We start from the raw sequence: 26,458 nt of genomic DNA, 5'->3' as shown, positions 1-26,458 counted from the left end.
AGGTACGTTAGCATCTCAAACCCCCCACCCCACCAGCCCCGCCGCCACCCAGGACTTCTGCGCAGGGCCATCTGTCTACGCCAGGCCCCTAAGACTCCGTGAGACCCTCGTTATTATGTTTAAAGCAGTTTTTATTGTCAATACGCAATACTTACACATGGCGCTAAATTCACAAGAGACAAAAGGGATACAGTGAAACAATCTCCGTGCCCTCTGCCCCCCAGCTTGCCTTCCTTTGGACATTTACATCACTCCCAATGTGTTGCTTCTAACAATCAGGGCTGCACCCTTGTACACGAGGCTGTGGCCACCAGGAGCACACTGACAGGTCCCCGGCCATCCTGGGCCTCATACAGCAAAATATTCAGGGTCTCCTCATAGATCCGGGCTTCGGGGAACTCCACCTGTAGCCCCACAAAACACAAGGCAGGTACGTTAGCATCTCAAACCCCCCACCCCACCAGCCCCGCCGCCACCCAGGACTTCTGCGCAGGGCCATCTGTCTACGCCAGGCCCCTAAGACTCCGTGAGACCCTCGTTATTATGTTTAAAGCAGTTTTTATTGTCAATACGCAATACTTACACATGGCGCTAAATTCACAAGAGACAAAAGGGATACAGTGAAACAATCTCCGTGCCCTCTGCCCCCCAGCTTGCCTTCCTTTGGACATTTACATCACTCCCAATGTGTTGCTTCTAACAATCAGGGCTGCACCCTTGTACACGAGGCATTCCATACCTTAAAGCAGCGTCCCTTCTGAACAAGGACCAGCTGGGGAAGCTCATAAAATGGACACAATCCCTCCCACTCAGTAAAGCGCTGCGTGTGCTTACTGCCCTTCGGGGTCAGGCGCCATGAACTAGAGGTGGATCCCAGGCAATCAGTAAGAACTGGTAAAGCACTTGAAATGTTCTGCCAGGGAAGATACCAATCATGCAAAAAGCCAAGTGGAACATCTGTGCAGTTACAGGAGACAACGAACCATGAGTGTCAGCTCCAAAGCAAAGCTCCCGGAAGTGTGGGATGGAAGGAGAGGAAACTGTCCCTGAAGGGGCAGCCATCCCAACGCCAACTCCCTGGAGAAAGGAAGGAGCCCTGAGGGACAAGAGGCAGAGCGAAGGGAGCCAGGAGAGGGGCTCTGGCCTCCATCCCGGCTCCACCACTAACCAGCGGCACGAACATGAGCGCAGGCTCACTCTGGAACCCGTCCACGAATCTACACGCAGTTGGGATCCGACCACAAGGCCTCTCAGTGCCTTTGCTCGCTGTTAAGCTCTAAAAACGTAAAATCACTATTTTAAAGTTTAATCAATATGATGATGAGCTTTTGAATATCCAAGGCAGAGGCAATCCGTGTATATAAAAACCAAACTATGACAAAATGGAGAGTCTAGTTACAGGTGGAATTCACAGCCCTAAAGAAAAGAGGCACATCTTGTTAACACAGGAGGAAAAGTGAATAATTCTGGTCCCCCCACTATCTTTGAAAGGAAAAAAAAGAAACAGTGTTTTTCCCTTCCTGGCTACCTTACAACAATACATACCTTTTAGGATACATTCTAAATACTAATGAATCAAATGTTCTAAGAAGTGGGAAAAAAAAAAAAAAAAAAAGGGCTTTCCTGGTGGCACAGTGGTTGAGAATCCACCTGCCAATGCAGGGGACACGGGTTCAATCCCTGGTCCGGGAAGATCCCACATGCCATGGAGCAACTAAGCCCATGAGCCACAACTACTGAGCCCATATACCACAACTACTGAAGCCCGTGTGCCTAGAGCCCGTGCTCCACAACAAGAGAAGCCACCACAACGAGAAGCCCGCGCACCACAACAAAGAATAGCCCCTGCTCGCTGCAACTAAAGAAAGCCTGAACGCAGCAACAAAGACTCAATGCAGCCAAAAATAAACAAACAAAAAAAACATGTACCTTTTTAAAAAAAGAAAAAAGAAGTTAAAGAAAGATTTTTAACTCTGGTTTCTACTTTGTGGTCTGATTTTCTCTCATTTGCATTTTGCTTTTGAGGCTGCTCTAGCATCACACAGAGCTGTGGGCTCCTGGGACTGCAGTGAGGATAATAACCTGAGCAGGTGACCTACAGATCTGTATGAAGGTGACTAGAGGCATGACCTGCTGCATGTGTCCCTGGTCATCAGATTTCCTCAGATAGGGTGAAAAGGAAATGACACAGTGTATGGGATGATTAAAAAAAAAAAAGCAAAATCAAGATGGTAGAATAATAGGACATGAACCTTACCTTCTCCTACAAATACAGCAAAAATATATCTACATGTGGAATGATTCTCACAGAATATCTACTGAACACTGGCAGAAGACCTCAGACTGCTGAAAGGGCAAGAAAATCTCCACAAAACCGGGTAGGAAGAAAGAAAAAAGAAAAAGTGAGAAAGGAATCGGGACAGTACCTGTGTCACTGGGAAGGAGCTGTGAAAAAGAGGAAAGGTTCCCGCACCCTGGGAAGCCCCCTCACCGGTGGGGAGATGGGCCGGGACAGAAGGAGAGCTTGAGCCTCAGAGCAGAAAACAGCAGCCGGTTTGCGTCAGCCAAAGCAGATGGAGGACTGCACAGTCAGTCAGCCAGCGCTGCCGCCCTGCACTCCCCAGCCTGACACACGAGTCTGCCAGCGCTGGCGGGGGCTGGGTGCTGGAACTCGGGCTTCAGAGATCAGAACTGGGGAGAGGACTGGGGTTGGCATGTTGTGCAGATGGACCCAGGGGGCTGGAATCCAGTGTGACCACGGCTGGGGGTGTATGCAGGGGAAGCCTGGGCCACCGTAGAGGCCAGTTGCCATCGTTTAGGGGGTGCACGAGGGGAGGGGTGGGATCTGCATTGTAGACTTTTTCTCTGTGCGTGCGCTTGCAGAGGGCAGGACACTAGCTGCATGGGCTCCAGGAGCAGTCGCAGCGCCCCCACCCCCGCCCCCGCCAACACCAGGAGTGGTTTCAGGCTACCATCACCTCCCTCCTGGACCCCAGGAGGGGTTGCAGGGCCCCCACCGCTGCCCGCCCAAACTCCAGGAGTGGCTGTGAGATGCTATCATGCCCATCGTGTGCTCTGGGGGTGTGCCTGAGCTGCCTGCCGCCACCAAGAACCCAGGACTGGGCATCAGCCACTGCATCTGCACACCCCCATCAAGGGGATAACGACCAGCACATGCTGAAGAAAAAGGCCACGGGCATCCATACTAAAAACTGCCCTCACACCAAATATATTAAACTCACAAAAGCTACACAGGGATGACCCCATATATAAACAGCCCTCCAAGACCACAGTAGACAATTGTTTCTCCTAAACTCACAAAGAGGAATATGTAAAATGAAGAAGCAGAAGAACTACTCCCAGTTACAGGACCCCTGAAGGAACAAAGAGTGAAACAGACCCCTTCAGTCTACTAGGCACTTATTTCACAAAGAAGATAATGAAAATACCGAAGGAATTAAGAAAGGCTATTGAAAGAAACACAGAGTACTGTAAAAAGGAACTAGAAACTGTAAAGAGAAACCCAAAAAAATTAGAAAACTCATTTGCAGAGACGAAAGCTGAGCTAAAGGCAATGAATAGCAGAATGAATAATGCAAATGAATAAGTGATCTGGAAGATAAAATAATGGAAATCACCCAATCAGGACAGCAGATAGAAAGCCAAATGAAAAAAACCGAAAGCAATCTAAGAGACTTGTGGGATAATATAGTGTGCCAACCTATGCAGAATAGGGACTCCAGAAGGGAAAGAAAGAATAAAAGGGATCGAAAATGTATTTGAAGAAATTATGGCTGAAAACTTCCCAAATCTAAAGAAAGAAACATACCCAGGTACCAGAAGCTCAAGGGTCCCAAACAAGATAAACCCAAAAAGACCTACACCAAGATGTATTATAATACAAATGGCAAAAGTTAAAGAGAGGATTCTAAAGGCAGCAAGAGGAAAACAGAGTTAATTACAAGGGAACCCCCCATAAGACTATCAGCTGATTTCTCTACAGAAACGTTGCAGGCCAGAAGGGAGTGGCAAGATATATTCAAAGTCCTAAAAGGGAAAAAATCTGCAACCTAAGATATTCTACCCAGTAAGACTATCACTTAGAATAGAAGGAGAGAGAAAGAATTTCTCAGACAAGAAAAAATAAAAGAACATAGCAATACTAAACCTATCCTAAAGGAAATATTGAAAGGTCTTCTCTAAATAGAAAAGAAGTAAAAATCTATAGGAATGAGAAAATCACAATTGGAAAATAAATCACTTAAAAAAGCCAGTACAGGGCTTCCCCGGTGGCACAGTGGTTGAGAATCCGCCTGCCAATGCAGGGGACACGGGTTCGAGCCCTGGCCCGGGAAGATCCCACATGCCGCGGAGAACTAAGCCCGTGCACCACAAATACTGAGCCTGCAATCTAGAACTTGTGACCCACAACTACTGAGCCCACGTGCCACAACTACTGATGCCCCCATGCCTAGAGCCCATGCTCCACAACAAGAGAAGCCACTGCAATGAGAAGCCTGCACACCACAGCGAAGAGTAACCCCCAATCACCACAGCTAGAGAAAGCCCGTGAGCAGCAACAAAGACCCAACACAGCCAAAAAAAAAAAAAAAGAAAAAGCCACTACAGATTAAAAAAAAAAAAAAAAATTCAAAAAATTTTCTGTGAAAGTGATGATAACCACAATGAACAGCAAAAGGATGAACATGAAGATGTAAAAGAGGACATCAAAATCATAAAATGTTGGGAAGGAGAGTAAGAAAATGTAGATCTTTTTTTTCCCCTAGAATGTGTTTGAGCCTATACGATCACCAGTCTAAAGCAAATATATATAGGAAGGGCTTAACATACTTGAAAAACAGGGTAACCACAAATCAAAAACATTCAATAGATTCACAAAAACCAAAAAGAACCTAAGTATAATGCAAAAGAATATCATCAAGCCACAAAAGGAAAAAGAAAAAGGGACAAAGAATATAAAACAACAGGAAAACAAGGTTTAAAATGGCAATAAATACATATCTATCAATAATTACCCTAAATGTCAATGGACTAAATGCTCCAGTCAAATGACACAGAGTGGCAGATTGGATTAAAAAAACAAGAGCCTACAATACGCTGCCTAAAAGAGACCCACTTCAGGGCAAAGGACACACACAGACTGAAAGTGAAGAGATGGAAAAAGATGTTTCATGCAAACGGAAGTGACAAGAAAGTGGGAGTCGCAATACTAATATCAGACAAAACAGACTTTAAACCAAAGCCCATAAAGAAAGATAAAGAAGGACACTATATAATGATAAAAGGATCAATACAAGAAAAGGATTTTATACTCATCAACATATATGCACCTAATATAAGAGCACCCAAATACATAAAACAAATACTAACAGAGATAAAGGGAGAAAATTGACAGGAATATTGGGTTGGCCAAAAAGTTCGTTCGGGTTTTTCTGCAACATCTTTCAGGAAAACCTAAACGAACTTTTTGGCCAACCCAACAGTAGGAGACTTTAACACCCCTCACATCAATGGACAGATCTTCCAGACAGAGACTCAATAAGGCAAGAGAAATACTAAATGAAACAATAGAACAGTTAGACTTAATTGATATTTTCATGACATTACATCCAAAAAAACCAGAACACACATTCTTTTCAAGTGCACATGGAACATTCTCTAGGATTGACCCACATACTAGGGCACAAAACAAGCCTCAACAAATTTAGGAGTACAGAAATTATCTCAAGCATCTTTTCTGACACAACAGCATGAAACTAGAAATTAGCCACAGAAAAAGAAATAAGAAAAAAAAAATTACATGGAGCCTAAACAACATGCTACTAAAAAACCAATGGGTCAACGATGAAATCAAAGAGGAAATTAAAAAACACCTTGAGACAAGTGACAATGAAAACACAACCATACAAAATCTATGGGATGCAGCAAAAGCAGTTCTTACAGGGGACTTCATAGAGATACAGACCTTCCTCAAAAAAACAAGAAAAATCTCAAACAACCTAACCTCCCACTTAAAAGAATTAGAAAAAGAAGAAAAAACAAAACCTAGTCACCTGACTAGGAAGGAAATAATAAAGATCAGAGGGGAAATAGAGATTTAAAAAACAACATAAAAAAATCAATAAAACCAAGAGCTGGTTCTTTGAAAGGATAAACAAGATTGATAAACCTCTGGCCAAGCTCACAGAGAAGAAAAGAGAGAGAACTCAAGTAAACCAATTAGAAATGAAAAAGGAGACATAACAACTGATACCACAGGAATACAAAAAACCATAAGAGAATACTAAGAACAATTATATGCCAACAAATTCAACAACCTAGAAGAAATGGACAAGTTTCTAGAAACATACAGCCCAACAAAATTGAATCAAGAAGAAACAGATAATTTCAACAGACCAATAAATAGAACTGAAATAGAATCTATAATTTAAAAAGTCCCTACAAACAACAGTCCAGAACCAGACAGTTTCACAGGCAAATTCTACCAAACATACAAACAAGAACTTATACCTATCCTTCTCAAACTCTTCCAAAAAAACTGAAGAGGAGGGAACATTCCCAAGGACATTCTATGAAGCCACCATCACTCTGATACCAAAACCAGACAAAGACACCACGGAAGAAAAAATTACAGGCCAATATCTTTGATGGTATAGGTGCAAAAATTCTCAACAAAACATTAGCAAACCAAATCCAACAACACATAAAAAAGATCATACATCACAACCAAGTGGGATTCATCCCAAATTCATAAGGATGGTTCAACATATGCAAATCAACGTGATACACCACATAAAGGAAAAGACAAAAACCACATGATCATCTCAATAGATGCAGAAAAGGTTAACAAAAATGCAACATCCATTCATGATAAAAACTCTTACCAAAGTGGGTATAGAGGGGACATATCTCTAAATAGTAAAAGCTATTTATGACAAACCCACAGCCAATATAATACTCAATGGTGAAAAGCTGAAAGCCTTCCTGCTAAAATCTAGAACAAGACAAGGATGCCCGCTGTCACCACTTCTATTCAACATAGTATTGGAAGTCCTAGCCACAGTAATCAGATAAGAAAAAAAAATAAAAGGTATCCAAATTGGAAGGGAAGAGGTAAAGCTGTCATTATGTTTAGATGATATAATACCATATACAGGGCTTCCCTGGTGGCGCAGTGGTTGAGAGTCCGCCTGCCGATGCAGGGGACGCGGGTTCGTGCCCCGGTCCGGGAGGATCCCACATACCGCGGAGCAGCTGGGCCCGTGAGCCACGGCCACTGAGCTTGCGCGTCCAGAGCCTGTGCTCCGCAACGGGAGAGGCCACAACAGTGAGAGGCCCGCATACCACACAAAAAAAAAAAAAAAAAAAAAAAAACTATACACAGAAAACCCCTAAGGACTCCACACAAAAACTACTAGAACTGGTAAATGAATTCAGGAAGGTAGCAGGACACAAGATTAACATACAGAAATTGGTTGTATTTCTTTACACCAACAATGAAGTATCAGAAAGGGAATGTAAAAAAATCAATACCTTTTAAAATTGGAACACCTCAAATAAAATACTTAGGAATAAACCTCACCAAGGAGGTGACAGACTTATATGCTGAGAACTATAAAACGTTAATAAAGGAAACTGAAGATGATTCAAAGAAATGGAAAGACATCTCTTGCTCCTGGGTTGGAAGAATACTGTTAAAATGGCCATATTACCTAAAGCAATCTACAGATTTAACATGATCCCTATCAAATCACCCATGACATTTTTCACACAACTAGAGCAAATAGTCCTAAAATTCACATGGAACCATAAAAGACCCAGAATTGCCAAAGCAATCCTGAAGAAAAAGAACAAAGCAGGGGGCATAACCATCTCAGACTTCAAATAATACTACAAAGCTACAGTAATCAAAACAGTGTGGTATTGGCACAGAAACAGACATATGGATCGACAGAACAGTATAGAGAGCCCAGAAATAAACCCACACACCTACAGTCAATTGATCTTCAACAAAGGAGGCAAGAATATACAATGGGAAAAAGTCTCTTCAGCACGCGGTGTTCGGAAAATTGGACAGCCACATGTAAATCAATGAAGTTAGAACACACCCTCTCACCACACACAAAAATAAACTCAAAGTGCCTTAAAGACTTAAACGTAAGATATGACACCATAAACCTCCTAGAAAAGATCACAGGCAAAACATTCTCTGACATAAACCATACCAATGTTTTCTTAGGTCAGTCTCCCAAGGCAATAGAAATAAAAACAAAAATTAAAAAATGGGACCTGGGCTTCCCTGGTGGCGCAGTGGTTGAGAATCCACCTGCCGATGCAGGGGACACGGGTTCGTGCCCCGATCCGGGAAGATCCCACATTCCCACATGCCACAGAGCGGCTGGGCCCGTGAGCCATGGCCGCTGAGCCTGCACGTCCGGAGCCTGTGCTCCGCAATGGGAGAGGCCCCAACAGTGAGAGGCCCACGTACCACAAAAAAAAAAAAAAAAAAAAAAAAGGGACCTAATCAAACTTACAAGCTTTTGCACAGTAAAGGAAACCATAAACGAAACGAAAAGACAACCTACAGGACGGGAGAAAATATTTGCAAATAATGCGACCAACAAGGGCTTAATTTCCAAAATATACAAACAGCTCATACAACTCAACAACAAAAAAACAAACATACCAATCGCAATATGGGCAGAAAACCTAAAGAGACATTTCTCCGAAGAAGAAATACCGATGGCCAATAGGCATATGAAAAGATACTCAACATCACTAAATATTAGAGAAATGCAAATCAAAACTACAATGAACTACATTCTCACACCAGTCAGAATGGTCATCATTAAAAAGTCTACACAACATCGTTAATCAACTATACGCCAATATAAAATAAAAATTTAAAAATTAAACACAAAAAAATTAAATGAAATACCTTCAAAAAAAAAAAAAAAGGTCTAGAAATAACAAATGCTGGAGAGGGTGTGGAAAAAAGGGAACCCTCCTACACTGTTGGTAGGAATGTAAGTTGGTGCAGCCACTGTGGAAAACAGTGTAGAGGTTTTCCTCAGAAAACTAAAACAGAATTACCATGTGATCCTGCAATCCCCAGGCATATACCCAGACAAAACTATAATTCAAAAAAAGATACATGCACCCCTGCGTTCATAGCAGCACTATTCACAATAGCCATGACGTGGAAACAACCTAAATGTCCATCAACAGATGAATGGATGAAGAAGATGTGGTACATATATACAATAGACTACTATTCAGCCATAAAAAAGAAAGAAATAATGCCATTTGCAGCAACATGTATGCAACTAGAGATTATCATACTAAGTGAAGTAGGTCAGAAAGAAAAAGACAAATACCGTATGATATCACTTATATGTGGAATCCAAATTATGACACAAATGAACCTATCTATGAAACAGAAACAGAATCATGGACACAGAGAATAGACTGGTGGCTGCCAAGGGGGAGGGGGATGGGAGAGGGATGGATTGGGAGTTTGGGATTAGCAGATGCAAACTGGTATACATAGAATGGATAAACAACAAGGTCCTACTGTATAGCACAGGGAACTATATTTAATATCCTGTGATAAATCATAATGGAAAAGAATGTGAAAAAGAATGTATATATGTATAACTGAGTCACTCTGCTGTACAGCAATTAACACAACATTATAAATCAACTATACTTCAATAAAAAGAAAAAAAAAGGGAGGAAAACAAAAAACAAAAAACAACCCAGTCACATAGCCTAAGGAGGAGGGTAGGCAAGCAGAAACCTAAAGGGAGTGAATATCAATTAACAGTGGACCAGATCTCCATAACCACACTCTACAGCATGATCCAGCTTTGCAAAACAGCACAGGGACAGAAGCCAAGGGAGAGGTCAGGTCCACTGGTTTGCAGAGGATGACATAAAAATGGGTCCAGAGTCCAGATCAGTCGGGGAGTCATATGCTGGGAAGAAGCCACCCAGATTCACGAGGAGTGCCGAGCGGGTCCCGTGAGGGTGGAGGGCTGCCCAAGTCAGTGGGTAAGAGGAAGACAGATGACAAGGAAGTAGTAGCTCACGACTAGAAGGCCAAGGTCAAGACCTTGACCTGATGAGTGAGATGGGTGGGGCCAGTGTGGTGGGAAACAGCGTCGAGCGGAAGACGACAAGGAGCTGGCACAGGTGGGGTCAGATCGTTGATGACAGAGGAGAAAATGCAGGCAGCGGGGTACACACGGGTACAAGGACCCGTATGAATCAACCTTTACGGAAAAGGAACCCAGGAGCAGTAGGACTGTCTATACTTACTGGGTGTCAGAAAGGAAACGCCATTCTGTTTTTCCAAGCCTACATTTGGATCTTTCCAGGGCCCCAAAGAGAATGAACATTTGAACAATGAGCAGTCATGAGTCAAGGAAAGCATTTTTAGAGGCTTTCCCTCTTGAAGTGTATTTTGCTCAAGGAGAAAGGGAAGTTTTTCAAATACAGATTTCAGACCAGCCACTCAGAACCGTCCTCTGGAGGCCCTTACCTTGGTCTGTTTCTTCTCGGTGGCGTAGACGATAGAGGTACAGCAGACTTCAGCGATCTTGCGGCCCTGGCCGTAGAAGGACCAGCAGCAGATTTCGTCCCCAATGACATCCTTTATGAACAGGACCCTTCCATTAAAGCGCAGGGACAGCTTATCAAACAGTTCGATGTTCTTCAACATATTGTCGTCAGAATTGCTGCAAAAGCGCATTTGATAAGGTGATTGATTACAAGCTGGTGTTAACAGCCACCACTAGTGGGGTTGTGTTTCCACACACCGGGCCCATTACCTCCACCATCCCTTTTCAACCTCACAGTTAGCCCGTGAAGAAGGCACTACAGTCCCCAAAGCTCAAAGGAAAGCAAGGGTCAGAGAAATTAGGGGACTGCCTGAGGCCAAAAACTAATAAATGGCAGAGCTGAGCCTCAAAAAGACAGCTCTGGCCTCTAAGTCTGCACTCCTCACCAGCGTGCTAGGGCGGACGCCCTGCTGTGCAACAGCCAGGAATGAAATGCTGAAACCACGGGGTCTGCAGGCAGAGGCACCAGGTGGGGGACATGGAGGAGAGCCCCACGGAGCCACATGAGAGGCTGAGTGACCTGCCCGAGGGAGACTTTTTATCCTGGGTCCATTTATGGGTCTTGAGTAACTTCATCTAATACCCCTACAACCCATAAGTTCCTCATTTAGAGCCACATGTTCCCAAGAGCCAAAAGGCATTCTAGAAACCCGTATATACTGCTAGTGGGAACATAAAATGGCGTAGTCACTTTGGAAAACAGTTCGGCAGGTCCTCAAGCGATTAAACCTAGAGTTACCATATGACCCAGCAATTGCACTCCTAGGTATCCACCCAAGAGAAATGAAAACATGTATGTGTACATGCATGTCCACAGCAGCATTATTCCTAACGGCCAGAAGGTGGCAACAACCCTAACTGTCCATCAACTGATGAATGGACAAACAAAATGTAGTCTGTCTGAACAATGGAATATTCTTCAGCCATAAAATGAATGAAGTACTGATGCGTGCTACAACGTGGATGAACTTTGAAAACGTTACGCTAAGTGAAAGAAGCCAGACACAAAAAGCAACGTATTGTAAGATTCTGTATATATATGAAATGTCTGGTGTAGGCAAATCCATAGAAACAGAAAGCAAAATAGTGGTTGCCTAGGGCTGAGGGAGATAAGAGGGTGGGGGGACATGGGGAGTGACTGCTAACAGGTACAGGTTTCCTTCTGAGGTGATGAAAATGGTCTAGAATTAGGTAAGTGGTGATGGTTGCACAACTCTGAATATACTAAAAAACACTGAATTGTGTATTTTTAAACGGTGAATTTTATGGTATGTGTGAATTAGATTTCATATCTATCGATCCATCTGGGCATTCTAGAGGTGCAAAAAGGCCACCCTCATCTGAAGGGAACGAGGGGAGCTGGGCCTGGCTGGTGTGAGTGCAGATGTCTTTTCTGGCCAACACCTTACCTGGTATACGAGTATTTGTTGTTACTTCTGTTGTAGAGCAACTTCACAGCTGGCTGTGGGTTGTTTTAAAAAAAAGGAAGAAGAGAGTCACTTGGAGTGCAGGTGCGAAGGACCACCGGCTTCCCACAGCGCTGGAGCCCTGCCATCCGCCTGAAGAGGCAGGTAAGCGTAGCCTGCTGGCTGGGGTGGGGCTGGAGAGGGAGACTGCGTGAGCCAGCACCAGGAGAAACACAAGATGAGCTGTACGCTCCCATTCCTGACCCCTTCTCAGGCCCTGCCCAGGCAATTTCGCACATTTTTATTCCAAAACTTACTCAGAAGAACCTCCACCACTTTTGGTAGCAAAAGAAATGCCACAAGGTTGCCTCCACCATACCTTATTTGAAGTCGCTATAAGTTTCTGTTCTTCCTTGGATGAGGTGATGACAGGAACTTTGCAGAAAGGCTCATAAGTATCTTTGTTCTGCTGGAACAAAACATGCTTTCAGCCTGGGAGGCCTGCCCAGCATTGAACTGTTTAAGCTGGCCTGCCGGGCAAAGACGGACTCTGGCGAGGGGAGATGGGGCAGCCACGGCTGGGAAGAGAGGAGGATTCTCAGCACCAGTGAAGTAGGATGGGGGACGACCAGGAGTGGAGTTCTCCAGTGAACCCGCTCTTCGGCCAGGACTGTTATATGCCAGGGTGCTTGGCATATAAATACTAACAACGATGACACATTTCACAGCCCAGGAAGCCACTCAAAAATAAACCCTAAACATGGCAGATGAAATATGATTGCATCAAAGCTCCTAAAACCCCACTGCAATGACTGCAGAGGAATTATAAGCCCATAAGGAGAGAAAGAATGGGAAAAGTGAGGTCAGCAGACAAAAGATGTCAAAAATTCACGTCTGGAAAGCAGGTGTCAAATGAGTGATAACCAAGGAGAAGGAGAACGCTGAAACCTAAGTTGGCAGATAGGAAAGAATCCACAGCTTTGAAGGCTGGTGGGCTCAGGGCAAGAGCAGAGGGTCGCTTGCTAGTCGGCAGAAGCACTGGTGAGACCTCCAGATGGATCCCCTACCCAAGCCGGGCAGGAGAAAAGTCCACTTTCCTGGAGCGGTTTGTACAGGAGAGGACAGGGCTGAGTTGCTATTCCAAAAAGGGGGGATTAAGTGAACGATCTACACACTAAATGGTGAGCCCTACCCCCACCCCAACCCCTTCTCCTACTCAGATCTCAGAAGGCAGCCAGTCAGGCTTACACCCACCAGGCAAGAGAGTGGAGGATTCCTCTATAGGGAACCACCTGTCCAAAAAAAAAAAAGGCTTACAGATTCTGACATTGAGAGTTCCCACTGAAAAAGCCAGCCTTATCACCTGCCGCTGAAGCCCACCGGACAACAATACATACAGTGTTTCAGAGACTTTACTCTTGAATTTCAACAGACCAAGGACCATCAGATTATACCCGGAAAGCCTCTCAAATATGAGACTGAAACCAAAACAAAGAGAAAAAGTAAGAGAAGGAGTTACACAATGAAGGCAGCAGAAAGAAAACTTCAAATAGTATCATCAGATAGATGAGAGCAGATATCGCATCCCATGAAACAAGATCAGCGTGCTATATAAAAAAGAGCACTTGGAGAACAAGAAAAGGCTCTCGGGAGTTAGAAATACGATAGCAGAAGTGAAAAATTCAATAGAAGCGTTGAAAAGATAAAACTGAAAAAACCCTCTGAGAAAATAGAAGGATCAGTCCCGGAGGTTTAATCTCAGACTAACAGAAACACAAAAAGGAACCCAGAGGGCATGTCTCTAAGACAAAGATGAAACAGAGATTCCCTGATGTATCTGAACATACCAAAAGGAGACTGAAGTTTCTGAGAATTTAGGGCTGAATTAGGGATGTGTGCTTAGAAAACCAAGCAAACAAAAGACAATGAAGCAATCACTAATTCTGGCAAACTGAAAAGTTACACAAGAAAGGAAATAATCACTGTATACTCTGTGGCTCAATTGTTAACAATATTTACACGACTCAACGTAAACTCTGAGTACAGATTTAATCAAAACTGTGATAAACTATACTGGGAGAAGGAATATGTGCATGCAAGTTTGGTAGTGGCTGGGGGTGGTGCATGAGCTAAATTTTAATTTTCTACAGAAACGCCAGTGGATAATGTGGTAAACTGAAAAATCAATAAACAGTATAAGAAGTAGGTGAGTAAAGAACTGCTGCAAGAATTAAAAGAGGCTGCTGCAGGGGTGGGAGTGGGTGCAAGGCGTACGGTAGTGTTTTTGACATCAACCCAGCTTACAATACTAACTTGACTTGGTAAACGCTTTACATGCATTACTTTAATAAACATACAAATGAAATAAAAAATAACAAAATAAAAGCTACAACATTCAGTTAGATTTACAAGGAGTTCACAGACTCGCAGTAGCGGCAGGGGTGGTGTGTGCAAATAACAGCTCCTCAGGCAGACTGGCACCGTGGGTACTGGCCCCGTGGAGAGCCACACAAGAGCCTCATGTTTACAGACCGAATTCCTAGGACAATGCAAAGGGGTTCTTCTGATTCTCTGCCATGTCTTAACTTGCCTTGAAATAACTGGCTGCTGGCTGCATCTAGAAGCGTTCTGGTTTTGTAGGGATTTTACTGTCCCTAGACTTGACCCCAGCGGTCCTGCCCCAGCTCCAGCTGAGGAGGGGTGTCTGTCTGTAGAGATTATGCTGGGCTCTCAACAATGACTTGTGGGACGAGAATAAGTCTCCCAATGAGTCCAGAAAAAGGATCAGGTTTTACACACCATGGCTCGGTACTGAAGGGTTACAATGCACACAGGGAGAAGACCCAACACCATGGGGGCTGAAATAAGCCAGAGAGCAGTCAGGTGGCCTCAGCATCACAGGGAAGCCTCTGGGGGGTCGCGCAGGCCAGAGGGGAGCAGCTCCGGGGTCAACTCATTAACTCTCACAACAGCTCAATGAGGGAGGGGGACAATGAGAAAGGCAGATGAGCCTGGGGCTCCCCCCGTCCACACGGGGAGAAAGGGTGATACCTACTTGCAGGGCTGCCTGGCACTCTTCCACCAGGCCCTGGACCAGGTAGTACTTGGCTTCTGCCAGCAGCTCCTCGATCTCCCGGCGGCTCTCAGGCAAGGGGACCGCGCCGTCACGAAGGTAGTTGAGTATGGTACCAAAGTGCTTCCCACAGCGGTCAATGAGGATCCAGCCTGCGGTGGGAGGGAGGGGGAGGAGAGCTGGGGTGTCTCTTGGCTCCCACCACCTCCGGGGAGAGCAGGACCACAGAGGGGGTTGCGGCCCCACCTGCCCAGCTACCAGCAAAGGGCTGACCAGGCCCTGCTGGTTGCAGACAAGCACACCCCAGACTCACTGGTTTGGGCTCCTTTATTTTATTTATTTATTTTTAACTTTTTGGCCACACCGAAGGAAGGACTGAACCGGTGCCCCCTGCAAAGGAAGCACAGAGTCTTAACCACTGGACTGCCAGGGAAGTCCACGGCCCCCGGGTCCTAAAAGCATGTTCCTAAAGTACCTCAAAAATCCCTTTGTCAAGAATATCGCAAGAGGCCTACCCCACACCTTGATAAAATGGGTCCAAATGAGCACACCCCATTGACAGGGGAAAGGCTTCTGGTGTGAAAATATCTATTCCCTTTTTCTTTTTTTTGTTTTTTGTTTGTTTGTTTGTTTGTTTTTGTGTGTGTGTGCGGTACGCGGGCCTCTCACTGCCGTGGCCTCTCCCGTTGCGGAGCACAGGCTCCGGACGCGCAGGCCCAGCGGCCACGGCTCACGGGCCCAGCCGCCCCGCGGCACGTGGGATCCTCCCGGACCGGGCCACGAACCCGCGTCCCCTGCATCGGCAGGCGGACTCTCAACCAATGTGCCACCAGGGAAGCCCATATTCCCTTTTTCAACAACGCTTTTTTTTTCAGACTCCCAAATAACAGAGCCATTTCTAAGGAAGCAGACAGCTCACTGCCACAGGCTGTGACATCTGACTCCCAAGGGTGACCCCCAGGCACTCACCAGCACCACCACAGAAAATTCCATCCGTAACCCCAAACAAGTGTTTAGTGGCTAACGACAGCGATCAGAGATAAAATGGTGACCAGCCAGACCCTGCCCTCAAGCAGTTCAGTCTAACTGGGGGAGATGGCGCTGGCATTCATGAGATACGGAAACACGTCCCAGCCGCTGACCAGAGCCAGGCACGGGGCGAGATCGTGCCTGGTGGGTGGGGACAAGGCGGGCCCTGCCGCTTCTCAGAGTCTTCTCCAGTCTCCAGTCCTGGCCCTGGTCTGCAGGGCCGCTATGCGGCTTCTCGAAATTCCTACGCTGAAATGCAAATGCTACTGGGAAGAGGAAAGAGGGCTGGAGCCTGGGAAGGGGAGGAGGAGGTACCAGAAGGGGAAGCAGGGATGAAGTGAAGACCAAGTACATCTCAAGAGAAAATGTGAAGCCAGAAAGACGGAGAAGTCCCGGCCTTCCCGACAAGCAGGGTCACCCCGGGAAGGGGACCCCAAGTCTCCTGCTGCGCACTGCAGGTGAGGAAACGCCAGTGCCCAGGGAAGTTAGGAGGTTCACACAGGAATCAGTCATTCTCTGCCCCTGCTTTCCCTCAGTTTGGGAAAAGAGCCAGGTTTCCACTCCTAAGACCACTATGTCTTCCCAAATCCTCCTCAGACCCCGGGCCCTGGATCAGCAGCAGAGGCCAGTGGAGGCCAAGAGCAGCCAAGGCACCTTTTCACGTCCGGTCACAAGCTGGCCCGCCTCCCGTGAGTCCAGCCCCGCCAAGTGTGCTCAGGTGTTCCAGTGCACTAGTTAGTGTTCTTTGCCGCCATCACCAGGAGAGTTGACAACGAGGCCATTTCCACGTTCCGCTTTGCAACTACTCCTCAGTCCACAGTTCCTGGGCCTTTGGTTAAAGGTCCCGTCTGGTCCCTCCAGAGGCTTCTGCGTGGCACTTCCACGCCGCTATGGCTTCCCGAGTACAGCAAGAAGTTAATCCCCAATCTGGGCAAACACAACGCAAATGTGTGGCCTGGAGTCAGACCCTGGATCCGAGGAAGGACACGAGGCCTTCACAGGTGTGGTAAATCCCGTCACCTTGACGGTGCCCGCTGGACACTATGCTCCGCTCCTTTCTCCAGCTGAGACAACAAAGTGCGGACTCAGTATCTGTTCTGCAGCTCAGATGCCTACAGGGGCCTTGAGCACACAGGATAACCAAGTGCAGGTGGGCAGGGCGGACCACAGCACAGGCCCTGACTCTCCCCGCACCCCCCGCAAGGGGGCTCTTCCCACTCCAGCCAAAACTGGCCAGGCAGGAATGAGGTCCAGGGCTGAGAGAGCCCCTGATGTTCCAGGAGAAGCCAAAATGCAGATTTCCCTGTGAAATCTCCTGACTTCTAAAGAACAGTAAACTGATATTTTTTAAACCTGTCATTAACCCACCACAGGGCAGCCAAAACAGGGCCTGCTGGCCACCAGCTTGTGACCCCTGTTGTTACTGTGGATCAAGTCCTCTCCTTCCAGCGAGCCGACAAGGTATGGAAAGACCGTATTATCTTCCCAACAGTTATTGTTGATGGAGGCTCATTCCCCTGCATTTTCCTCAGATGAAAACAGAGGCTCAGAGAGGTTCAGGGACACTCCCAAGTTGGGGAGGCAGAACTAAACCACAAAGAACAAGCAAGGAACTCGTAGGAAAACTCTTTTCATCATACGAAATTGAGAAGACACGCAGAACCTCAGCCTTTGGGAGAAAGGGCAACAAATTCCACCCAGCTGCTCTGGGAAGAAAATGTCCTCGTCTGCCTTTGATGCGTGGACAACGCAGCCACTCAGAAAGAACGAGGACCCCTGAAATCAGTTACCCAAGTGACAGTCCAGAGTTTCCATAAACGAACAGGCGGACTGGGACACTGGGCTCTGGCTCAAGAATGTTGTCAGGAAATGCTTGTGGTGAAGGAATCATACTTTGGACAAATAAGGGCAAAAAAAAAGAGCAGAGCCAGGCACACTCTCCATGAGGTTTCAGTTAGCATTTTTTTTTTTTTTGCGGTACGCGGGCCTCTCACTGTTGTGGCCTCTCCCGTTGCGGAGCACAGGCTCCGGACGCGCAGACCCAGCGGCCACGGCTCACGGGCCCAGCCGCTCCACGGCACGTGGGATCTTCCCGGACTGGGGCACGAACCCGTGTCCCCTGCATCGGCAGGCGGACGCGCAACCACGGCGCCACCAGGGAAGCCCTCAGTTAGCATTTTGACTTCAAAATATTTTAGTTGCTTTCAAAGCAGAAATCGATCCCTTTGAAACAGTCAGCTCCAGTCCCCAGCATATAGACAAGCTAAGGGAAGCCAAGCAAGGTCAGGGCGACCTGGGCTCCCTGGCCCCTTCGGCAGGGCTGGAAAGAAGAGTGAGGGGTGTAGACCCGGAGGCTCTGGGACGGGTTGAGTGAGACAGCACAGATCTGTACTGGAAACCCAGCTCTGCACCTACTTGCTGGATGACATCAGTGTCTCACTTAACCTCTCCGTCCGACAGTTTCCTGTTCTAAAAATGGTTCCTCCCTGGGCTGGCATAAAGGTAAGATGAGAGAATGTACAGAAGCACAGAGCACAATGCCGGGTCTGCCAGCAGCCATCAAATTAGGTCTCTGATGGTGAGCCCTTTACATATGTCATCATCACTGGAGAACAGACAGGAGTGGCAGCAGCATCCAGAGGCAGAATGTTCCAGCCCCCAGGAAGGGGGTCTGCGTGGTTTTGGGGGTGCCTGGGAGGAGGCCTGGCTCAGAGACGGGGGACTGGACCACCGGGCTTGCCCCCTCCCAGCCCCGCCAGCAGACCAGGTACTTCCTCTCTCCTTCCGTCCCCCACCTCCTCCAGGGAGCTTTCACTGACCTCTCCTTCTCCATACTAAGGTATTGAGATTTTTATGGTCCCCACACTTGCCTGTTCATAAGTTGCCTAAGGTACTTGGGTCCTTGTTACAAATTCAGACTGTTGGAAGTAGCCTCATTCCTGAATCAGAATCTCTAGGGCAGGGTTTCTCTGCCTCAGCACTACTGACACTTTAGACCGGGTAATTCTTTGTTATGGAGAGACTCTCGTATGCACCGTAGGGTATGTAGCAGCATCCCTGGCCTCCACCCAATAGCATTCCCACGCCCAAACTGTGACACCCAGAAATGTCTCTGGATACTGCCAAGTGTCCCTGAGGGTCAAAAATCATCTCTGGTTGAGCACCACTGACTGAAATAGATCAAAGACCTACATGTAAAAAATAATGTAAAAACTTCGAGGTATCAAAGTCAACAAATCAGACTGGGAGAAGAAATTTACAACATAAGACCACAAAGAAATATGATCCAGAATATATACTTCTACAAAGAAAGAAAAAAAGGAAAACAGGAAAATGTGTAAAGATACTGTCTGGCAGCTAAATGATGAAACACAAATGGCCAATAAACATAAGTCACTCAATGCACTGGAAATTAGGAAATGCTAAATAAAACAATAAAGTCCCGTATCATAACCATCAGATTGGCAGTAAGTAAACAATGACAGGTGCCCAGTGTTGGCAAAAATTCAGACCCCTGTGGGGAGGAAAACTGACACAACCGCAAACACCTAAGCAAGCTGAGGAAATGATCCCCAATTCCCCTCTTGGGAAGCAACTCCAGGACAGAGCTCCCAATGGTGGGTAGGACCTTAATGCTGTGGGCCCTGGGGTGGCTGGCTGGGGCCTGGGGACTCCAGAGCTTCTTCATTCGCCCAAGTGAAAATATTATCTTCTGGGTGTGCCATGATGTGGCAAAGGTTGGGAAGCAGAGCCCACACACGCACCGGGAGAGTGTTGGAGAATGATAATATTCCTAACAGTGAACGCTGGAAACGGCCTAAATAACCATCACAGAACATGGATCCATGCATAAACTGCATGGAACACTCTACTTCAGGGAAATGTGTGAACTAGAGCTGTTTTTTCATGGATCACACTCACAGGCATAATGCTCACTAAAGCAAAAGCTAAAAGGCTACGTAGAAGCTATAACACATAACACCGTTTATATGATGTTTAAAAATGCAACAACTGTACGGTGGTTACGGACATAAAACAGTTGTAGTAACGGTAATCCATGCAAAGCCCCACACGAGGGGTTCTCAGCCCTGGCCGAGCATTAGAATCCCACGGCGAGCTCGTCAAGTCCTAACGCCCACCACACCCTGTCCAGTTACATCTGGCTGAGGAGCGGGGGCGGGGTGGGGACGACACGCATCAAGGTTTAGCTCTGAGGGTGACTCACTGTGCAGCAAAGACTGAAATCCACCCCAGTGACCCCACAGTCAAGCTACTTGGAGGTCATCGCTGGAAGGGAGAGAGGCAGAGAGGGCAGAGAAGCCCCATGGGTCCAGGTAATGTTCTAGTCCTTGTCTGAGTCGGGGCACAGGGGAGTCTGTTACATTATGCAGTTTAAACGCTTTCAACATATTTCAGAATTCTGCATAAGGCAGGAGGCCTGGAGAGCTCAGGGAAACGGGTACTGCAGTTTTCCTGCTTATTACACTGCCCCACTGGTTTTCTAGGGAACGCCTACTGATAATTAGATTAATGACTCTCTTCTCTGATCTAGTTTATAGACTTCCTCACTCCAAAAACGTTAGCCAGAGACCAGACACCATTTAAGGCGGGAAAGTACTACAAGCAACAGGGATGAGGCAGGCAACCACAGGGGAGGGCCGGACAGAAGTCGTGTTACAAAAGGTGCCACATAAATCCACCCGCCAATGACGACAATGACAAGGGCTCCGGGAGAAATTCTAGCACTGCAGGAACTGAACCTTTCTGGGGAGGAGTCTGGGAAAGGCCTGATCACTGCCACCGTGTCGTCTCAGAAGAGCGACCCCTGTAGGGGGAACGTGAGACCGCAACGCCCTCATCCCGCAAGGCCAAGGCAGGCCACTCCTCCAAGGCGTGCTAAGACCGCTTCCCCACAGCCCCACCCCCTCTACACCCCAGCCCAGGCAGGACTAAAGCAATAACAGACAGCGCTCATTTACTGAGTCTCCCAAAGTGCCGGGCATTCTGTCAAGGGCTTTCTAACGTCCTCGTGTAATCCCCACGACAACCCCGAAAAGCATTACCATTTGCAACTTTGAAATGAGGAAAGAGGGTCAGAGAAAAAGTCACTCGTCCAGTGTCACATCACCAGTGAACAGCAAATGAGCCTGTACGAGCACAATGCCCAACTCGTGGAAAGTGCTCCACCGAGGTGAGCTGGGACAGCTACCATGTGACAGAGCAGGACTCAAATCCAGGTCCACCTCCAACACCCACGCTCCTCTCTGCTGAGGAATGACGTGCACATGGTATACAACTCAGGCAGGCAGAAGGGCGTGGAGTGCAAGAGAGTCTGCCACCCACCCAGGACCCCTCCCCAGAAGCAACCAGCTTCTCAGGTATCCTGTACAGATTTCTAGCAACACAATGCATATACTGTTCGGTATCTTCAGAGCCCTTGTCCTTCAACCAGCATGCCGTCCTGCTGGCTTCACTCGCCTAGGTGAGCTGCGCTTGGCATTTGGGCCTGTTTGTGGCAAACTTCACTGCTGCCGACAGGCTTCCTGCCTGAAGGCCAGGGTGAAGCTGTGAGATGCAGAATGTCTACCGCATTTTGTAGATCCAAGGGCGTGCTTAGGCCACGGGTCAGGCTGGGCAGTGTACTCCCCAGGGGCCAACACAGGATTGCTCTGCCAGCACAGCGCTGGCTGGAAGACCAGACACCCAGCCTGACATCCCAGGCCCAGAAGGGCTTCATCTCTAAGCTGGTGGCTGGAACATAAGGCTGCCACACTCAGACGACCAGGCCTAGGGCTGGTCGTGTGTGTGGTCAAACCACACACAACAGACAGTAAGAGCCAGCAAGTCCTAGGTTCAGTAGCTTCACCATTTCCAGCCCTGTAGCTATTTTTTTTTTTTTGCAGTACGCAGGCCTCTCTCTGTTGTGGCCTCTCCCGTTGTGGAGCGCAGGCGGTTCAGTAGCTTCACCATTTCCAGCCCTGTAGCTATTTTTTTTTTTTTGCAGTACGCAGGCCTCTCTCTGTTGTGGCCTCTCCCGTTGTGGAGCGCAGGCCCCGGACACGCAGGCTCAGCGGTCATGGCTCACAGGCCCAGCTGCTCTGCGGCATGTGGGATCTTCCTGGACCGGGGCACGAACCCGTGTCCCCCTGCATCGGCAGGCGGACTCTCAACCACTATGCCACCAGGGAAGTCCCAGCCCTGTAGCTTTTGAAAAAGCATTTCACCTCTCTGAGATGTGGATTTCTCACTTAGCAATTGGTAACAACAGCAGCCACCCCTTAAAGGGTTAAGGTGAGACTTAAATGAAACAAAACCCATAAAAGGCCATACTGTGAGCTTTTCATGACGACTTGAAGGGGGCTGGAGTTCTGTGAAGTGAAAACAGCTGAGGTTTGGAGTGTCAAAGGCAGCACTGCTTCCCCAGAGATGCTGGGTTTTCCACGAAGCACCGAGAAAGGACATCCTCTGGCAGCTGTTTAGAAGCTGAGCAGGCCCACTGGTTCCACTCTCGTGCATCTCCCAGTTGGGGGATGGGAAAGCTTGTGGACTCTGTCTCCTTTGTGACACGGCATCAAGCCACCAAGGTGAGGGCTCTCAAGGAGACACGGCTTCCACTTTGCCTTTGAAGCGAGCCAGCCGCTTTTCCTGAGCCCCGCCAGAGACTGGGCAGGGCGGAAGAAAGGCCACAACAATCCTGGGGTCTCAGATAAGGTCCACTTCCTTCAGCAGCTGGGGTGCTATTGTCTTGATTTCCACAAATACTCCCGGGCAGTGCTGGGTGCGGCCCAGCAGAGGGGATCCTCCTACTCATAAAAACTCTGGCGTTTTCTGGGTGCGGCACGGAGGCAGCTCTGGGGCTCTGACCTCATTCACCTGCTGCTGGGCCAGAAACCCGAGTTTGTGGGGAACCCAGGGAAGTGGGACCGCAGGTCCCACAGCAGCCTGGCTTCTCCAGGACACAGAGGGAGACGCCACCACTAGCAGACAGTCCAGGGTGTGGTCCTCTTAGGATAGGAGAACACGCTGTGCACACCAGGCCCAGGGCCCCCAATCCCACCCCGCGTGTCAAAACTCGACACTCTTCCAGGAACTACCATCTTGAGAAAGGCAGGGGCGTCAGCACAGAGGCCAGCCTCGGAAACAGGTAAGCTGGGTCAAGCCAAGCCGTGGTCTGGCCTGGTCTCAAGCAAGCTCAGGCCAAGGAATGAAGGATGGGGCCATCTTTAAACCTCAAGTGACCTGCCCCATAAACCCAGCATCTCCCTCTTGCCGGGGTCTGAGTGTTCCAGGTGAGTGGAAGTAGTTATGGGAAGTAGGACCATTTTAAACAATCCTTTGCCCTTCATTAACATGACTTTCCACAAAAAGAAAAAAAAAAAAACCACACACTGGGGACTTCCCTGGTGGTCCAGTGGGTAAGACTCCATGCTCCCAATGCGGGGGGCCCGGGTTCGATCCCTGGTCAGGGAACTAGATCCCACATGCACGCCGCAACTAAGAAGCTCGCATGCCGCAACTAAGAAGTCCGCATGCCACAACTAAGTTCCCATGCCACAACTGAAAACAAACCAAAAAAAACCAAAAAACCCACGCGTTGAATATATATACATATATATATATACATATATATATATATATATGTTCTTGTTTTTTTTTTTTTTTTTTGCGGTACGCAGGCCTCTCACTGCTGTGGCCTCTCCCATTGCGGAGCACAGGCTCCGGACGAGCAGGCTCAGTGGCCATGGCTCACGGGCTTAGCCGCTCCGCGGCATGTGGGATCTTCCCGGACCGGGGCACGAACCCGTGTCCCCTGCATCGGCAGGCGGACTCTCAACCACTGCGCCACCAGGGAAGCCCTGAATATACATATATTGAATGCTTACTATGGGCCAGCAGCCCCCCCCGAGGTGGGTGTCATTGTGCCCATTTACCAGACGGAGAAATGAGACGACAGGCTAAACAACTTGATTAGGGTCACCAGACAAGAAAATGGGGAGCTGAGACTCCAAAATCCAGGTTTGTCCGTCTTTTATCAGGACCCCATCCTAGGAGGACAACAGTCCAGAGAAAACGCTCCCACCTCTGTCACACTTGAGTTTCACTCTGACATCACAGAATCATGACCGAGAGAAGGGGAAGAGAGCCAACCAGGGCATCCAGTCCAGCGTCCACTGTACAGAGCTGATGCCTGGGGCGGGGAAGTGACTGTCTCAAAGTCACACTGCAAATCCACAGCTAAGTCGAGATTATGACTCCCCATCCCGCTGACTCCTACTCATCTTCAGCTCTCAGTTTAGGTGTCAGTCCCTCAGGGAAGCCCTCCTTGACCACCTCCCCCTTCCCCCCGATTAGATCCAGTCTCCCTGTTACTCACTCTCAAGGCTCCCTGCACGCCCAGTAACACTGAGCACAACAGGAAACCTGGGCCTGTGGACACTGCCTGTTTCACGTTGGTTTTCTGAACTAGAAGGAAGCCCTCGACCACAAGCACGTCCCAGGCCCCGGAGGCTGGGCTTACCTTCACTATCCGTGAGCACCTCCATGCGCCCGCTGAACATGGCCTTCAGCATGGTGTCCTGCTTGGTCAGCGTCTGCATGGTGGTGTAGTACAGGGCTCCACCCACGTTCAGCTTCACGTACTTGGAGCTGGGGCTCGTGCCCTTGAAGGAAGTGGTGCGGGTCGCAGCCGCTGGCACCGCTGAGCTCACCACACTTTCTCCTGACATCTCTTCCTGCCAGGGGACAAACACAGGGGCACTAGGGTCATAGCACCAGGCCTGATTTACTTTTTTCAGCCAGTGTGCTGCAGCTGGCTTCCAGATGTGTTCTGCTTAGTCCAAGTGTATACTGCATTGAAAACAAAGTTTGCTCCCAGCGTTGACAACTCGGGAGAATTCACAGGAAAATCTGGATTTCTGGCTTCTCTTAAAATCAGAGGCCAAATAGGCCAGCAGGGGAACCAGTGGTGGGAGCTGGGGCGTCGGCTGCCCCATGGGGAGGAGCATGCACTCCCCAAGCTGCCCCAAACTCCAAGCAGACAACCTCATACACTGGCTTCACTGCTGACCCTGCAAGTACCAGTCTGCCACTAAGTCTTGCATTACAAGGACTTCTGTTGTGCCCACTACCCGTATAAATGAACACCCTGGCTGTATCCTAAAGCGGCCGAAAGCACTGCCAAGGTCTCGTTTCCTTACCGCTACGCACCGCGGAACAGCTAAAAGGGCCACTTTTCAGTTGAATTACCCATGAAACAAGCTTTCAGGAAATTGAGTGGGGTCTCAACTACCATTCCCTTACAGGGAAGAAGTGTTTCTAAGGACTCAACAAAAGACATAAAAACTCTTGGAAGTTATTGCAAAATGGAGACTTCCTGTACTAGTGCTACCCCAAACAGCAAGATCCGCTGAGTCTCCCTAAAGAGCGCTGCCAGCGACCATGTACATCCCCGTAAGAGAAATGGATGCAGTGTCTGATCTAAGCAGACGTAGGAAAGGAGACTGGTACCTGGCATGTGTGTATTCAAAGAAAACTTTTTTTCCCAAATTTTATTTTTTTCAATTGAAGTCTAGCTGATTTACAATGTTGTGCCCATCTCTGCTGTACAGCAAAGTGGCTCAGCTATACACACATTTTTTTAAATATTCTTTTCCATTATGGTTTATCATAGGATACTGAATATAGCTGCCCGTGCTATACAGTAGGACCTTGTTTATCCATCCTATCCTATATATAATAGTTTACATCTGCTAATCCCAAATTCCCAGAAGAAAACTTTTCTTGAATAGGGAACATTCTATAGCTGGAGATTCCAAGAGTGGCTGAGTCTTTCCTGGGTCTGGAGCACAGCACTGAGAAGGTAGCCCCTGCTGGCCAGGAGCTGGCCCAGCACTCATGCCGAGGCCTCGGGGTTCCCACAGAACGTGAATGACTTCACAGCACATCACCAGCAGACAAGGCAACTCGGCGGCTGATGCATCAAGACACAAGCGAGGCCACTCCGTAATTATGTCTGAACACAGACAAAAACAAGGACATTGTCCCCCCAAAAATGACCAATAAGAGTCATGGCTGCTTCTTTACCAATTAGAGCCCCATTCCATCCTTCCCGCCTTCAAGTGAGGAATTACTAAAACCCAATCCCAGAATTAGCCCTGTTTCCCGGCAGCATTCAACACAGAGCAAAGCCCCACTTCCCTGAGTCCTTCCCACAATCACCACCAGAAGCCCGAGTCCTCTTTCTGAGACTCTCCACAGTTCTCCCTCAATGCACCAAGGAAACAAACCCAACTATGACTACAGACATA

The 26,458-nt window shown here is 47.8% G+C and overlaps 1 protein-coding gene across 1 annotated transcript in view; it reads right to left on the bottom strand.

The window, feature by feature from the left end:
- Nucleotides 1–26,458, bottom strand: part of KCTD10 (potassium channel tetramerization domain containing 10) — a 35,170-nt gene that overhangs the window by 2,902 nt on the left and 5,810 nt on the right. Inside the window, exons 2-6 of the mRNA XM_007129500.4 lie at nt 24,670–24,883; nt 15,105–15,274; nt 12,429–12,518; nt 12,053–12,105; nt 10,565–10,760 (exon numbers count right to left, since the gene is read on the bottom strand). Coding sequence (XP_007129562.1) covers nt 10,565–10,760; nt 12,053–12,105; nt 12,429–12,518; nt 15,105–15,274; nt 24,670–24,883 — 723 coding nt within the window. The remainder of the gene's footprint in view (nt 1–10,564; nt 10,761–12,052; nt 12,106–12,428; nt 12,519–15,104; nt 15,275–24,669; nt 24,884–26,458) is intronic.

The sequence above is a fragment of the Physeter macrocephalus genome, chromosome 19 (genome assembly GCF_002837175.3).
Source record: "Physeter macrocephalus isolate SW-GA chromosome 19, ASM283717v5, whole genome shotgun sequence".
NCBI classification, from domain to species: domain Eukaryota; kingdom Metazoa; phylum Chordata; class Mammalia; order Artiodactyla; family Physeteridae; genus Physeter; species Physeter macrocephalus.
This window is presented reverse-complemented; position numbering and strand designations above follow the sequence as displayed.